The sequence below is a fragment of the Chelonia mydas genome, chromosome 16 (genome assembly GCF_015237465.2).
Source record: "Chelonia mydas isolate rCheMyd1 chromosome 16, rCheMyd1.pri.v2, whole genome shotgun sequence".
NCBI classification, from domain to species: domain Eukaryota; kingdom Metazoa; phylum Chordata; order Testudines; family Cheloniidae; genus Chelonia; species Chelonia mydas.
The window spans coordinates 16742930-16760460 of NC_057857.1; the positions used below are offsets into that span (position 1 = coordinate 16742930).

Genomic DNA, 17531 nt, shown 5'->3' on the forward strand with positions numbered 1-17531 from the left:
GCCCTGAAGCTAATCACAGGCGGGGGAAGAGTAGAGAGAAAATCCTTGCGTTGCATTTCGTCTGGGTCATACAAGTGGCCTCGCGCTGCCATGCCAGCGTCTGCATGGGAGCGCCTGGCTAGGGGAGAACAGGAGCCGGCTGGGAGCTGGATAACCAACCGCGGGTTTGCAGGGCAGGAGATGGCAGTGTGCACGATGTCCGCCAGCTGGAAGGCAGCTCCTGCTGCCAGGGGCTGGGGAGGGTGTCAGGCCTAGCGCCGTCATGTAGGTCCATGATGAGGAAAAATGAGCTGAAAAAGAAGCATGGGAGCTGAACACGGACCTTTTCCTCCCCACATCAGGAGGTGCTGCCACGTAACCTGTGATCACTATGACAGTTTGAAGCTGGATTGTGGCAGGCCCAGTGCAAGCAGGGTCTAAAATAAAGCAGATCTCCTCTTCCTGTCTGGCCCCCCACAGCTCCCCTTCCTCCCGCCGGGCAAGCAGCACCCCCGACAGCATCCCACCTCCTTGTCTGATGAGGTGAGAACTCCCCCACCGGCTTCACCCTCCTTTTACCCCCATGCCCAGGCGCTGGAGAGATGGCACAAGGCGCCTTCCATCGCCTTTGAGAACCCATTTGCAGGGCCACAGGCATTGCGATAGCCCGACCAAAGCAGGCGAGGGAGGGCAGGACCTTGGCCAAGCCTCCCCTTTCCATACTGGCTAGTGGAGTTGGGCCTACTCATGCAGGGTTTCGACGGGTGGTGGAGGTGGTGCCCCAGAGCCTGGAGGAATCTGGGCTGGGGCCTCCTCAGCTTATATCATCTTTACAGAAGGGGAGGTGGGGAGCTCTCCGCCAGCCACAGGGCCGGGACAGAGCAGGCTCCCTTCAACTGTAACAGCGGGGAAGCCGTAACCACTCATTAATGCTACATCAGAACCCCAGCAGCATTCGACTAATTATTCCCCCAAGGAACTCTGCCACCCTGCCTCCTACCAAAGAGCCTCCCACCTCTTCATCATTCTGGGATGCAAGCCACCAGCCCTCTCCAAAAACCCAGCTGAACTCCAGAGAGAGTGTGGAGTGCACAACCGCCAGAGTCTAGATCAGAGCCTCTCGCCTCCCAAAGGTTAGGGGTGGCACTTGGAGCAGGTGTTGCACTACAGACTCAGTTTTAGTAGAAAAACTCGACATGGATTTTCCATTAAAAAGGAACAAGGCAATACAGAGAACGAAGCAAGAATCCCTAGCATGATCTTCCTCTATGCAGGGGGACACTGATTTCACGGAATGCTGCAAAAAAGCACATGCATTTAGGGAAAGGGTGATATTTGAATGAACTGAGGGATGGATGATACATCTCTGTACAGGACTATGCAGAGGATGTCTCCATACTAGACATTTGTAGGGCTGGTTGGAAAAATATTTCTTTGGAAAATGTCCATCAGAAAACGCCGTTTCGCCAAAATCAAAACTTTTTGCTGAAACATGTCACTGTAGGTGAAATTTCACGTAATAAAACAAAAGGCAGCATTTTGATACGGTCAAGCTTTTTGGAATGGAACATTTTGAAACATTCTGTTTCATTTTTTAAGTGTTATATTATAAAGTAAGTTGTCAAAATCGGAAAGAAATATTTCGATTTTATAGAAACCTTTTCATCGACCCAAAACAGTTTTCCCCCCAGAATTCCACTGTGCAGGAAATTTCAATTTCCTTTGTTGTTTGTTTGTTTTCCCATTCTGTTTCAGAATGGAAAAAACATTCTGAAATTGTGGCATTTCCCACTAAACGGAAAATCCAGTTCCCCGCCCAACTCTAAAAAGCTCCACACGGGTTTAACTTGCAAAAAAAAAAACTAGCTTCACTCTATCCCTTTGGTAATCAGGTTTGCTCCAACTAAATCTCCTTGCTGTGAAGGCTCCCCACCTTGCAGAGCGTTTCAGAACTGGCTGGCTAGGTTTTTGCAAAAACAGCCCTGCCTGATTGTACTATTTCAAAAGCCGCAAGTGTCTCATTTTGTACTGAAGAATCTGATCTGCTTCAACTGGTTTTGCATGGAGAACGCAAACCATTTTTCAAAATTCTAAAGCAGGTGGTTTCTTTCGGAAGATAAAGCTACATTATCTCTAGCCAGCACAGTTAATCCCTGGCATGGTGTTTAAGCACAGCATGGACAGGAACATGCATCTTCTGTCTTTCTTACATCTACAGCTTAATTTTAAAGACACGCTCAAGTAATTTTCATAGATTTTAAAGCCAGTAGGAAACATTGTGATCATGAAGTCTGCCCATTATTTAGGGTTTGTTTAGAAACAAGGGGGGAGGGGATTGGAGTTCGCAAAAAGCTAATCTTGACAGAATATATTGTCAAAAATATTGTTATATATTTAAATGTCCAATAAAAACAAGGGATTGGGGGATTTTCACATTTCCCTGTGGAGGTGTAAACTCAAACCCAGCAGCCTTGATCTAGGTGCATGAGAACTTGTGAAACTGACTGTAAAGAAAAAGTGAAACTAACCAGTTTATTTTCACTAAAGTAGTTCATGTGCAAGAAGCATGGCTATTATTACATTGTACCTATAAACCCCAGCGGAGATCAGGGCCTCATTGTGGCAGGTGCTAGACAAACAGTGAGATGCAATCCCTGCCCTCAAGAGTTTATGATTTAACAGCCCAGAAGGATTATTCCTATTTTACAGATGGGAACTGTGGCAGAGAGAGATTATGTGATTTCCCCAAGGACAGACAGGAAGTCTGTAGCAGAACTAGAATCTGAACCCAGCTCTCCTAAACTCCAAGCCAATGCCTTAACCCCAGAGTCATCCTTTCCTTCCAGGACTACACACACACAGCAAAAAGGTGAAAAAATAACTAGATATTTAAACCTAACTTTTAATAAACGCAGGTATTGTTAAGGATTTTGTGTATGTGAACTACAGGATTTTTATCCAGATAGTCTCTCTCTCAAGTATCTGGTTGATTGAAAGACTGGAAATACATGAACTAAAGGAGCTCGGCCTGAGAGTGTAGAAACAAAGACGGCTTCATGAAAGGGTCGCTTCCCTGCCACGCCCAGCCGAGATTTTCATGCTAGTGACAGCACGTGGCTACTGCCCTCAAGCACATAACGGACAGAAGCTATACAAACCTCTCCCCAGTTGTTCTGCACTGAAACTGAACTGCGACCTGCAGCGCTAAGCTAGCCCAGCTCCGGGTGACCCCCGAAGCACAGCATCTAATCATGCCAAATGTTATAACCGTTCAGTGATGGGGGCTCATGTCCATGTGGGTTTAAAGCCCAAGCAGCAAGCTCCTTTCCATTTGTAAGCCGGGTTGGAACACAGATGAGAGGTGCCAAGCAGCCACCGTGAAATCAAACAGGGCATTAGGGAGCACAGTACAGAGACAACTGGCTTGGCTTTGCTTTGCTTTCTTCTTTCTTTGCCAGTTTCTCTCCCCCTCCTCCAGTCACCCTAAACTACTGATTTATTTATAAATGTTCTTCTGACTTGAAATGCACCTGCCTGTCATCTGTCCACAGGAGAGTGGCTCTGGAACGTTGTCTTGATCTATCAGTTGCTGGAGAATAGATGTCAGCCTATCGCCGTGTGAATAATAAAACTCACCCCAAGCAATAGCTCGGCTTTCAAAATTTGGGCAGGGCAGCAATTACCCTTGTAATCACCCTAAGTGTGCGAGCCCAGATCCTGGTCTCTGCAGAAGGTTTGCTGGTAAATTAAAGGCTTAGACACGCTGCAGAGGAAATAACATTTTCAACCTGAATTCTCTGTTCAGAAAGCAGAAGACAGCCGAGGGATTGGTGTTGTCAGCAACCCGTTGCATCTGCCCAAAGCTGGGCAGCGCCATTTTCTCCTGGGGTCCAGCTGGATGCAGTAGCTTTGAGGGGTGCATTGCGTGGTCCCTGGCCTCCTCCCAGCTGCAGGAGTATTGCCCTGTCTCAGCCTTTGCCCGTCTTTACAGGAGGGCCGACGAGATAATGTAACAGTTCCTTCTGGCCTTAAAACCTATTAATATAAACTACAGTAATGAGTTTAATGAATGGGGAAGAGCCCTCCCCCCCCCCCCCTAGTTAGGTCATTACCCTGGGGAAAAACCTTCTATGGCTGTGGTGGTATGAGCTGGCTGCCGCTAGGCAAAGAGAGGGTATTTCTGATCATGCTGACACCAGCTAACTCATTCAGCTCCTAGGCCTCTCTTGGCTTGACTGAGCTCTGATGAGGGGGAACAGGGAGGTGGTGCCAAAAGCACCTCCCCTCAAGCTGCTGTTTAGCTACCTTAATTAAGGTTGTGAGTCACCGCCAGGGGAGAAGGCAGCTTCTCCCTCTTCCCACTCCCAGAGAACATCTCCTCCCTGGAGGGAGGCTGAGGGTTTCTGAGAAGCCCAAGTTCAAGACGTGAGTATTTTCTCCCCTCTCTCTCTAGAAGTCTGGATTCACTTCAGCGAGCTGCATCCTGGGAGGATGTGAGGTGCTGGGAGGCCATACAGCTCTCTGGTCTTCCAGAAAGCTCCACACAACAGTGCCAGGAAGAGATGGAGCTTTAGCTCCTGGCCCCCTGGGTCAGGGTTTTACAAAAGGTTCCCCCCGTTAGACAGCTGCAGCAGCTACCATGACAATTGCCACTCATTTGGGGGTCGGGGGAGAGCCCATTCCCCATGCATGCTCTGCGACACACAGGTCAGGCTAATGCCCTCGCAAGCCACCACTGAGCCCCTGGCCCTCTCCAGCAACAGGAGTGGCTGGGCTGACTTCATGGCCTGCTGGCAGACTGGAATCACACCAGTTTTAAGGCCAGCCATGCATTGGTTTCAAGATGCACAAGGACAGGAAGGTACAAGCACTAAGTCAAACACTTTGATCAGACCCTGTCATGGGGTCCACTCACCGCTAGCGGCATCTCCTGCTGGCCATCCTGGGAATTAGCTCCGCCAGGCGCTGAGATCCCTCTCCGGCGGTGTCTTTCACCATGCCATCAAACACTGCGGCCTCTCTCGCCCCAGGGACCGCGGTCTCCTCTTTGTGGCTTGGCCCGCCCCTTCCCGGGAATTCAAAGTCCTTCCAGACCTGCTGTGTGGCTGGCATCTACAACAGCCTTCCCACTTGCTGGTAGGAGAACCTGGGCCCACCCTTCACACTGGGTTACAGCCCAGGGACCCTATAACAAGCAGCCAAGACCTGTGTACAGTTCCAGCCCTTGCTGCTGTTCCCCTGGGTTTCTTCTACATATCTGACTTGCCCCCTCTCTGGGTTTGCCAGCCTCCAATTCTCTCCACTCAGGGGGTAACTGCAGCCCCCTTGCTGCTCACTGCCCTGGGCTTTATACTGGCTCCTGCCTGTTCTTGCCCAGCTGAGCCTACTTCTAATCAGTGGCCTACTCCCTGGCTCCTCCTCCAGGTGCACCTGGTGAACGTAATTGGCCTGCCTCACCACCTTAATCCCTTTCAACCCTGTGTGAGGCGGACACCACATCATAGGCCCTCCCCCCGCCTTTTTTAAAGCCATATGTTCCTCCTTTGCAAAGCAGGTGCAAACTGCAACTTTGACCAGGACAAAGTGGGGGAGTGCATAAGTGAAGCCACTCCCAGCCTGGATGCTATGAGTGCAGGAAGAATGGGCTAGGCGGGCACCTGGCAAAAATCCCACTGGCTTCTGCGGGAGCAGAAATGGGTTCATGATGAGATGGCGAGTCACTAGAGGTCAATGCCTGGCAGTTCTAGCGCACGTTACATCTGAGGATCTCAAAGCACTTTACAATGGCCAGTCGATATCCGTATTCCCATTGAGGGAGGACAGGGAGTCAAAGAGAAAGGATGTGACTTGCCCAGGGTCACACAGCTCATTGTACCCAAGCCACAAGACCACAGCCACCCCCAGGAGACCACAGTTTGGATCATAAAGAGGAAAGGGACCATTTGTAAAGGCGGGGTGGGACTTTCAAAGGAGACCAAGGGTGCAGCTAGGTACTCCGCTCCCACCAAAATGTAATAGTTTGCTGCCTGTTGCCCATACGCTCCAAACCCCAGCCTCTATGTTTCAAAAAATGGGGGTTAAATCTAAGGTCTTCACAAGTGGATCAGAAACGTGCTACTCTGAGCTGGGACTCAGAGCAAAACGTTCATTGTTTGGACAGTATCTGAGTCTGTGCAAAGGGCATGCAGAACACCATCAATAGCCTGTCTCTGGCCAAGCTCAGAGCTGATCGGCACCTTATTCTGGGATGGTCTCGTTCACAGATCAAGAGTAGCACGAAGTGATGGTGTATGTTTTATGGGTTCTGCCATAGCACAGATCTTGCTGTGTGAATGTGGCAGGCGTCTGAAAGGCGCATTATTTATCCCAAGTGAAATGCATACAAAGCTAAACGGGGATTAAGCTCATATGAAGTTGCTTTGTAAATGAGTGAAGCTGTTAGGGAGAGAGGGCTGGACTCATCCAACCTTTCCCCTGAACAATAAACAATCCACTGGCTGTGCGTCTGCAACGAAAATTGTACCAGGTCGCTCCAAAATAAGCACTGCGTTCCTGGAGGCTGCTCCTGCTGTTGTCTGTCATCTCGCGGGTTAGATGCCGGATGACTGACCATATTGGCTACTCATTGGGGGAAACAAACGGAGACTTCAAAGTGATCTCCTAGAATGCTTCAGCAGAGAGACTGATAAAGATTATGTTTGTAAAATGGGTCCCAGACTTAAACCATCCCTGCATAGGTATTTGCCAAAAACAAGCTATCCCCCAGCCTGCGTCCAGTTAAGAATTGAAGGCCTGACGCAAAGCCCACTGAAATCAATGGGAGTCTTCCTAGTGACTCCAGTGGGCTTTGTGCCCTGCGTATCCTGCTATGGCCTCAGAGAAGCCATTGGTATGGACAGTTTTGTGAGTGAACTCTCTTCTGAAGAGCTCTGTGAGCCACCCTCCTGGCATGTGGCTTTCTTTATTTTACAGTTGGGGTTCTGGCTCAAGCTGGCAGTTTGTAACTGTTTCTCCAGATTAGCAAATGCCTCTCCATTTCCAGAGTCCACCCCCTTCAAAGATGAAATACGGATCTTTTTTGGTTCCCCCGGCATTGCTAAGCCAGGCTACATGGTGGATGATCACCAGAACCTGCCGATGAAGGACGGTCCCCCACGGTCCTCTGGCTGGAGAAGGCTCCTCTAACAGGATTCTGCCCTCTGCTGGGACAAGAGCAGCAGCATTCCTTAGTAGCCAACACCCTGGTAATGGCCCCACGTCTCTGCTGGAGACAGAAGAGATTCAGGTGCACACCAAGCGGGAGGACTGGGCCTCCTCACAAGGACAAGGGAGGACGTTATTTTTACTGTCTGCCATCAACAGTTGAAGGAATGGGGAGTGTTTGCTCAGGCCCCCCACTCAGCAGACACCTAACCACATGCTTAACCCCTGAATGACACTAATGGGAGTGAAGCATGTGCTCCAAGTTGAGCCGGTGGTTAAGTGCTGTGCTGATTTCAGGACCTGAAGACACTAGAGTGATTAGGGGTGGGAGGAGGGGGGCTAGACCAACAGATCCCCTTGAAACAAGTTTTCTAATGCAATCAATACAAGGTCCTGCAAGGATTCCCTAAATGTATGCATGCTGCAAAACGCTCTGATAACTTCTCTGGTGCCGCGTGGACATTCAGAGCACATCTAGAACCAGAAAAGGGTGATACCATATGGCCCTGTGGGTATAAACAGAGCAGCCTCGTGGTCCAGTGAAAATCCACAGCAAGCAACACATCAAAGCTCACAGCTTTACAAAGGGCTACAACATGCAACACTGAAGAAGTGAACTCTACACCGTTCTCTTGCTCTCTTTCAGCAGATTTGCCATTGCTTATCTGCGAAAACCTTTTCAAAGCAACGAGAGAAGATATACCCAAATCCCTGCTAGATGCACGAGAGCGCACCTTGGATAAATGTAACACAGATTCCGAGCTGTCAGCTCATCTTTCCCCAGCATATTTCCACCTGTCTATGTGAGGCACATCTGTGACTTGCTGGCAATTCACTTAGGGCAGCGTGGGAGAGTCCAAGCTTCCAAGCCAGCCTTCTGCCTTTGTTACTTTCAGTGCGTGCTTTCCCTCGACATTTTTATATATATGATATCTTCTTGCCTTCGTAGTTTCGGAGACGGTAGATCACGTATGTCCATCCCTAACTATCATCAAAGGGTAAATGCTTACAAGAGCCCTGGGGGCTGTGAGGTGCATCGAGGGTTGGGGAGATGCTATTGATAAAAGGGTAAGGAAGGAGAGCAAAATCTTCTCCTCTCCAACAAAACCATTTATTTCCGTGGGTAGCGTATGTGGCCTAGGTATGCCATACGTGTCCCAGTAGAGGAGATCTGCAAATAGTTAGTCGAGTCCCCAATACCATGTTTTTCAGCACCCCATGAGCTTTATTGTTTCCAATACAATGAAAAGAGCTGAGTCCCCAGGACAGAGCCAGAGAGAACTGCGCAGTATTCTTCAGGGTCTGAGCAGACACCATGGTGTGGTCCTATAGTGAAGATGGATTTTGGAACTTTGGAAGATGCCAAGTCATCACTGTAGCAGGGAGGTTTTACCTTCACGAGTCTGGACAGTCAGCTGTTAATATCCACCTCTCTCCCTCAGCCTGTCACCAGCACAGGTGCGTGGTTCACTCTCCAACCACCGTCCCGAGTGCTCACTCTCTCTCAATAGATCCCCTTCACTCTCTTGTTCTCTGGATCGAATGGTGACTTGGTATGGGCTGTGGCAGGATAGGTAGCTCCCATCCTCTCCAGCATGTATTCACCACTCTTCACAAACTCCAGGGAGACCTGCAGTGGGGACAGGACAGAGACACTGATATATGGGCTCCCCCACATTTCTCTCCCACTTAAACAAGCGAGGCAGCGTTTCACGGTCATGCCCCAGAACATTGCTGTGCTGCGATAGTGTGTTTGGAGGCTTGCTATCAACTCCTGTGTGGAAGACCAGGAGTGCTAAGAGGATTGGGCTGTGCCACCTTTTGCTTCTAAGTTGCTGGTTCAACTCCAGTCTGGATTGATAATGTCCAGAAGCCATTATTGTCTCTCACCTGTTAGGTGGTAAGAGTTGGTGATCTCAACCCAGGTCTCCATGCCAGAACTGCTGGTTGTCTGCCTAGCAGTTACAGCAGAAGGGTCAGGGAGCCATGGGGAACGGACATTCCTCTCAAGGCATAGTGTGGAAGAAGCTGGAAGTGCCTAGGCTACGGACACAGGACTAGAGGAGTGATTTCTTTTGCCAGGTCTGGTGCTGCTCGCATTCCTTCCCAGAGAGCTCCAAATGGGAAGGAATGTAGATTTTAAAAGCACCAGGTCTTTTTTCCCCACAGAATCTAAAGCAAATTGAATTTACAACCAGGCAAAACAATGAAAGTCAAATTGAGTTCCACTCCAGAGCAGCTGGGTAACCACAGAGCATATTATGGGTATAACCTCCTGGAGACAAACCTATTAGAAAAGCAGGTTCCCCAGCTGCTCCCCACCTGGCTGGATTGCATTGAACACGAGGAGAGAACATGCATAACCCCCGCACTGGAGATCCTGGTGTGGACGAGGGCCACTTGCCTGGCCCGGCACTGGCTGATGTAACGAGACACTTGTGTTATGTTTGTTGTATCTGTTCGGAAGCATTTCCTGTTGGGTTTGAAAATCCCTGGCGGTGGTGTGCACTAGCCAACCAAAGGGCAACAGACCCCGCAGTGCACATTACTTCACCTAGGGGCGCTTAGTCCTGCTAGCTCAGAGAACACTCCAGTGTTCCAGAGTTACAGCTGTAGTGCCTGGGCTGCGGCCTTGCCCTGCTGTTCACCTCCTCTGCCTCTGCAACCCCATCCGCAGTGGTGGGGCTGTCACACGAGGGTGCAGGGGGAGCCTTGATTCTCAGGTGAAGAGCTTCCGACACAAGGAAGGACACAGAGACACAGCCAGCCACTCACTGGGTTCCATTCCTAGCGTTGCTGCAGGCTCATTGTGCCGCTATGAGCTGGCCATTTCCCCTCGCTGTGCCCCAGTTTACTCATCTGTAAGACGAAGGGAACAATACTCCCTGGCAGGGAGGCATTCACAAAGCACTTTGAGATCTTTGGAGGAAAAGGTGCTATGGAGCTGCAAATTACAATTATTACATACAGACATATAGCTGTAAATAAAGCTGGAAGATACTGGCTTGTGTGTGTACACCGCTGCCCTCCACTGGATGGAATCAGACCTGCTCCAATTTGTGTCATATGCCCTATACTGCTACAAGCTAATGGAGAGTGGAACAGCTTGCCCGTCTGGAGCCAGAAGATATGGATTGTATCCTCCCTTGCATCCATGGTGTGCAGCATTGTAGCCATCGTGAAAATTCTAAGGGGCTATGGATTTATTCCAGTACACCCTGCAAATCACAGGTGCGCACAAGAGCCAGCAACACTGCCTTGTAAACTGGAACAGTTAGCACTATGCAATGCCTGCAGGTTTAACAGCATCACTAGTAGGCTGAACGAGTGGCCAGGGCAGGATGGGGCTAATGGAGTCCTAGCGACAATGACCAAGAAAAGAGAGGTTCCAGTATACATTTCCAGCTCTTGATTGGCTGGGGCAGTGCTGGAGGGGTCTTAGGTTTGCCCGGTGATCTGGGGAGGACATTGGCATGGCAGGGCCAGGAGTTATTTTTTCTCTCCTGCAGATGCCAGTCTCTAGAGGGCACACTGACAATGGGTGTGATGGCTGGGGCTGGGGAGATGGGGAGAGCTCGCATGCTATCAAGTCTGCAGTGCCTCCAGGAGGAAGAAACTTGGACCCAGCATAGAACGCACAGCCACACCTCGCTGGTCCTGGAGCTGCAGCATGGAAAGAATCCAGCTGAAAGGTCTCCTGCCGTCCTGCTTTAGGGCAGCTGATCTGCGCTGGCATCCATCAACGTATCACGCTGCACAGCGCGCACATGCAAAACTCCCCGCTTCCTCCTGCAGTGGCAATTACCATGGAAATCAGGCAGGAGTTATCCTACTGAGCAGAGGGATAAAGGCTATACGTTAACATCTGCTCAGTGAACTATGCCTTTCTGCAGGAGGCCTTCGAGCTGGTGCCGCCGACTGAAGTCAGCGCTTGCCGCACAATGGAAGCTGACAAGGTTGGGGGCCTGTAAAGAGAGACCACCTGTATGAAGTGCCTTGCTGATTGCCAGGCCTGATCGCTTTAATTGGGGGTTAATGTCACCTGAAAAGGCCCTCGAGGAGAAGAGGGGGCAGGAGTCTTTTTGAAAATGACTTTGCTGGTGCTGCCAAATGAAACAATTCTTTATGGTGTGTGGTTGAATGGGGAGAGCGGAGCAACCGGGCTGCCTGGTGGGTTCTAGCTCAATGCTTGTTTGTCTCTCCAGGTCTTTATGCACAGGAGGGGCCAGTCCTCTCCTCACATACACCCCGGCCGCCTCGTGGGCTTCACTAAAGATCCCTACTTTAGTTTCAGGGAGGAATGAGAAGGCTCATGGTGATGGTGGGAAGAGAAGAGGAGTGAGAAGTTACAGGCAGGAGAAAACCGAATGAAAGAGGAAGAAAAGGAAGCCAAGCTCAGTGAACAGAGCATTTATTGTAGAGATGGGCCAAAGTGGAATCATTTATCAGAATCCCGGTGGCTGAATGCCGTCTGGATCCGAACCGTGGCTAGCTTAGGTTCTGGCTGCACGTGCATTTCCCAAGGCGCTTGAGGGGTTCACTCAACAGCACTGGGCAAAGTGGCTCCGAGCTCTGGCATGCAGATGTACTCTGCTTTCTCTTCCACTCACTTTTCCCTGCACTGGGAGGAGAACTGTCTGTTAAAGGGAAAACAACTTGCCCAAAGACTAATTTCTCCCTACTGTTACTCACATCTTCTTGTCAACTGTCTGTAATGAGCCACTCTCTTACCACTTCAAAAGTTATTTTTCCTCCCTTGGTATCCTGCTGTTAATTGATTTATCTCGTTACACTGACCTCACACTTGGTAAAGCAACCCCCCATCCTTTCATGTATTTATACCTGCTCCTGTATTTTCACTCCTTGCATCTGGTGAAGTGGGTTCTAACCCACGAAAGCTTATGTCCAAATAAATTTGTTAGTCTCTAAGGTGCTACAAGGACTCCTCGTTATTTTTGCTGATACAGACTAACACGGCTACCACTCTGAAACTTGCCCAAGGCAGCTCTCCAGGAAGCCTGCACAGTCTCAAGACCTGACAAAGAGGCAGCGATACATCACTTCTACGAGAAATAAGCAGCTCCTGAGACTCTTACCAGCTTCAAACCTGAGGCTTAACTCACACCCACTTGAGAGTTTAGCACAAGCTTTATCGACTTTGGCCTCGGAAAACTGATATTTTCCTACGATGTTTATTGTTGGTGCTGTAATAATTTGCAACTTCTGCCTAGGGTGAAAAGTCCCCCATTGCCAGCAGCAATGGTGAAAATTAGCACCAGACGAACTGATGAGTTTTTGCAAAAATTCTTGTATAGTCACCAGAGCCTATTTCTCAGGCTCCTTCCCCGCTGTACCAACAGCTGCTGCTAAGTGAGTTTGTTTGACCAGACATATTTAGGCATTGTGAGAGCTTGTCATAATATGATGTGTTGAAATATCACCGTGTGGCATCAAAGTGTCATCATGTCATGATGCCTGGAAGCAAGGAGAACGGGTTGGAGGCCTATTACTACATTTTCATTATAACAGGCTGAAAAGTAGAATGGTCCAGTGGGCAGATTGTTTGCTATGACTCAGGAGACATGGGTTCAATTCCCTTCTCCACCAGAGAATTGCTGTATGACCATAGGCAAGTTTACTAGCCTCTTTGTGTCTCAGGTTCCCATCTGTAAAATGGGGATAATAGCACTGCCATGCCTGACAGGGTGATGTGAGGATAACTGCATTAAAGGTGTGAGGTGTGAACTACAATAGCAGGGGCTGTATAAGCCTTTCCTTACATAGATACTAACGAGAAAAAAAGTGGAGTCAAATTCTGTTCTCACCAACATAGCTCTCCTGCCTTTGATAACACTGGCAAGTGATGACGCATTGTTGCAACTCACATTCTAGCTTGAACCTGACTTCAACAGGGTGCTGGAATGTAACGGAGAGCAGCTTGATATTTTTTAGAATAATTTTCATTTCACTAACGGGCCCCTTCTTGAAAAGTGCAAGTCTTTGGGAATCCTTTATCTCAACCGAGGCTTAGTTTGGCTTCCTTAAACACAACTCAAGCAGATGTGTTTGTTCCATATGTCTTCCACAGTCAGCTCTGTCCCTAAGTGCCTGGCTGGAATACCCAATGCGGCACTTTTCCCCATTCTCCACTACGGTTGCTCTGCCTGTCTGCCCAGAATTGTGCAATATGGTTTCACACCAATATTGCAGACTCCAATATAATGAGATAAAAAGCAAACAAACGCCTTCTGGGGCAGCTTTCTAATCTCTGATTCACCACTTCTGGTCCCTCTCTCTGTTGGAAGCATTCACACTCCTTTTAATGCTGCCTCTCTGTCAAGGTCATCAGTGTCTGGGTGGGAGGAAGGAGCAGACCTGAACAGCAGCAATGTGTATTAACTCTACACATCTCCCACCACTAAGCCATTCCCTCTGGTTGCCCCATCTACACTGTATTCATTGTAAAGCTACAGCCCAGGGCCTTTAAAATTCCACCTCTGCTACAGGGGATTTGGCTGGAGAACGCTGAGTTCCTGTGTAAAAGAAACTTCCTTTCCACAGAATAGGTGGAATGCAAAGACTCGAGGAATGTATTTTAACTCTGGGCTTCTAACAGGTACCTGGGACCATGTTCCTAAGTTTTTTCCCCCTCTACTTTCTCCTCTGCTAGTGGCAACCCAGCAAAAGGCAATGCCTCATCAGGATCCCCCTCTAATTCACAGGGAACACAATGATTGCAAAGGGCAGAGCACACTGAGAGAAGGGAGCTGTGATTTTTCCGTAGAGATATGATCCCACATTATTTGCTCTCTCTCTCTCTCTCTCACACACACACACACACACACAAACACACACAGAGTCATCAGCCCGTGGGGCTCAACCATCAGGCATGAAGCAGAGTGTCAGAATTCTTTTCCCCTAACCCTTTTGATGTCAAGGCTCCATCTGCTCCAGGTGCCTGTCACATTATGAGATGCCGGGAGAGTGAATGGATGGGTCTGGAAAGCTCCCTGTCATCAGCAACAGGAGTCTGTTCACTGCACCAGGCTGCCCTCTTCTAGGCTCAGGAGGGAAGGAAGGAAGGATACTCCTTGATGAGAAACAATAGGCAGGGGAAAGATATTGTTTTGGGAATAGGAAAGCAACTAACTGGACCATAAAATCGCATGGCTCAGGAGCCCAGCACTGTCGTTGCCACAGGATGAAAAATCAAGGTGATCTGAAACCAACCAGCAATTTATGAGCTTTTTTTTTGCCTGCTCTGTGTATGAGGTTAAGTTGGTTCCTGGGGATTTTATCTTTAGTTCTCCCACCCCAAAATGCCCTCATATAAGTGTAATTATCTCTCTGTCTATAGCACATGGGTTAATTAGAGTCCCCCTCCCCCATGAGGCTATTCAGATTAAGTGCCTGATGTGTTCCTATTAGACACAAGTTCCTAGGATCAAATTAGAGCGAATACATTGTTGCAGTTAATGTTCTAGCTTGCACCTGTGAGTGAGTCTGGAGACGGAGCTGTGCAAAAGAACAGCATGGGAGTCACTAGAGAGAAAGCTGTTCGTTGCTAAACTGCTGCAATCTCTCACTCTTTGGAATCTCTTCGCTCTGGTTATATAAGATAAGAACTTTGTGAAAAGACGGGAGGGGACCTTGCAATCCTTCAGTCCCCAGATTAGTGTTTGCGCTCTCTCTTTAAAGATTAGTGTGTGTGTGAGGTTTTAAATAAAATCAATGTTACGCTCTCTCCCCCTGCAAATCTTCTGACTCAGAGAATGAAACACAGCATTCTCCACACATGGATGTGAATTCTCCCTGCATAATTCTGCCCCTCCCTGTTTGTCTGTCGTTGTGTCTTTCTGCTTCCCCTCCCTGCATCCTGCACTCTTCCAGCACTGTCAACCTCAACACACCGTTTGTCCGAGTCTCCAGGACTCCTCCTTCCAAGCTGCTCCATACACCCAAAACATGTTTCTTGAGCTAGGTTACTACTCTCTCTCTATTCATGCGCCCCCTGAAGACCCATCTCTCCCCAGACACTGAGAACTAGAGCAGTGCCAATAACAGATATTTTGGATCACTGACCCTTCCAAAAAATCTAAAATCATTTCAATTCAACCTGCCATGGACATTTTTTGTAATTTTCAGTGAACCAAAAAGGTTGGAAAAAATTAGTTTTGGGTCAAATGAAACATTTTATTCACCCTGAAACGAAACATTGTTTCTTTCTTTCTTTCTTTCTTTCTTCCTTTTTTTTTTAACTTTAAACATGTTTTAAAAATAAAACTGAAGTAAACATTGAAAAGAAAAGTGATTTCAAATCAAAATATTGAAATGTTTTGTTTTGAAATGGTCAGAAGGATGCATTTAGATTTTTGGGAGGGGATTTATTTTCTAATGAGACAACTTGGTGACTTTGCAACTAATTCCTAGAGTCACAGAATCGTGATCAGGAACAGTCAGCATGGATTCACCAAGGGAAGGTCATGCCTGACTAATCTAATCGCCTTTTATGATGAGATTACTGGTTCTGTGGATGAAGGGAAAGCAGTGGATGTATTGTTTCTTGACTTTAGCAAAGCTTTTGACACGGTCTCCCACAGTATTCTTGTCAGCAAGTTAAGGAAGTATGGGCTGGATGAATGCACTATAAGGTGGGTAGAAAGCTGGCTAGATTGTCGGGCTCAACGGGTAGTGATCAATGGCTCCATGTCTAGTTGGCAGCCGGTGTCAAGTGGAGTGCCCCAGGGGTCGGTCCTGGGGCCGGTTTTGTTCAATATCTTCATAAATGATCTGGAGGATGGTGTGGATTGCACTCTCAGCAAATTTGCGGATGATACTAAACTGGGAGGAGTGGTAGATACGCTGGAGGGGAGGGATAGGATACAGAAGGACCTAGACAAATTGGAGGATTGGGCCAAAAGAAATCTGATGAGGTTCAATAAGGATAAGTGCAGGGTCCTGCACTTAGGATGGAAGAATCCAATGCACTGCTACAGACTAGGGACCGAATGGCTAGGCAGCAGTTCTGCGGAAAAGGACCTAGGGGTGACAGTGGACGAGAAGCTGGATATGAGTCAGCAGTGTGCCCTTGTTGCCAAGAAGGCCAATGGCATTTTGGGATGTATAAGTAGGGGCATAGCGAGCAGATCGAGGGACGTGATCGTTCCCCTCTATTCGACACTGGTGAGGCCTCATCTGGAGTACTGTGTCCAGTTTTGGGCCCCACACTACAAGAAGGATGTGGATAAATTGGAGAGAGTCCAGCGAAGGGCAACAAAAATGATTAGGGGTCTAGAGCACATGACTTATGAGGAGAGGCTGAGGGAGCTGGGATTGTTTAGTCTGCAGAAGAGAAGAATGAGGGGGGATTTGATAGCTGCTTTCAACTACCTGAAAGGGGGTTCCAAAGAGGATGGTTCTAGACTGTTCTGAATGGTAGCAGATGACAGAACGAGGAGTAATGGTCTCAAGTTGCAATGGGGGAGGTTTAGATTGGATATTAGGAAAAACTTTTTCACTAAGAGGGTGGTGAAACACTGGAATGCGTTACCTAGGGAGGTGGTAGAATCTCCTTCCTTAGAGGTTTTTAAGGTCAGGCTTGACAAAGCCCTGGCTGGGATGATTTAACTGGGACTTGGTCCTGCTTCGAGCAGGGGGTTGGACTAGATGACCTTCTGGGGTCCCTTCCAACCCTGATATTCTATGATTCTATGGCTAGAAGGGACTGCAAGCTCAGCCACCCTGCAGCCATTTGGATGTAGTTCTAGGTATAGCGATGTGTAATTTGGGACTGCTAACACAGCTTGACATGACATGGGGGCCCGGGAGGCACCATGTTCCCTATACTCACTGGTCCTCCATCAGGGTTCCGGATGTACCCGTAGGCAATGGTTTTGTTGATGGCAAAGCCAAAATCCGCCCTCCGGATGTGCCCGACCACTTTGCCGTTTCTCCAGATGGCCTCCAGTCCAAACATAGGCACCTTCCTGCAGGACCAGAGCAGAGCAGACCTTTAGCAGACAGCAGCTCAGCAGGGCAGTTCCCTGCCACTCTTGGGGTTTTACCCAGCGGAGTTGTTAGAGAAAATCAAGGGGTTAAAGGTGCTGACCACAGGAACACATTGTGCAGGTAGGCAGGCTCTGTGCTAGCTTCCTAAACAGTACTCTGCCAATACATCTCCCACCCCCTGTTATTCCAGTCCTGGGCTTCCACACAAAGCCTTGCACCAGTCTCCTAACCTCCGGCACTCCACTATTCCAGGCTGTAACCTACACAGCTCTGCCAGTGCATGTTAACCCTGACATGTTACCCCACGGATTACATTCCTCGGCCACACACACAGCTCTGAC

The 17531-nt window shown here is 48.7% G+C and overlaps 1 protein-coding gene across 1 annotated transcript in view; it reads right to left on the minus strand.

Moving 5' to 3' along the window:
- Positions 1-2484: 2484 nt before the first annotated feature.
- Positions 2485-17531, minus strand: part of SARDH (sarcosine dehydrogenase) — a 110681-nt gene continuing 95634 nt past the window's right edge. The window contains exons 20-22 of the mRNA XM_037879945.2: positions 17033-17168; positions 4895-8812; positions 2485-4014 (exon numbers count right to left, since the gene is read on the minus strand). Coding sequence (XP_037735873.1) covers positions 8687-8812; positions 17033-17168 — 262 coding nt within the window. The 3' untranslated portion in view covers positions 2485-4014; positions 4895-8686. The remainder of the gene's footprint in view (positions 4015-4894; positions 8813-17032; positions 17169-17531) is intronic.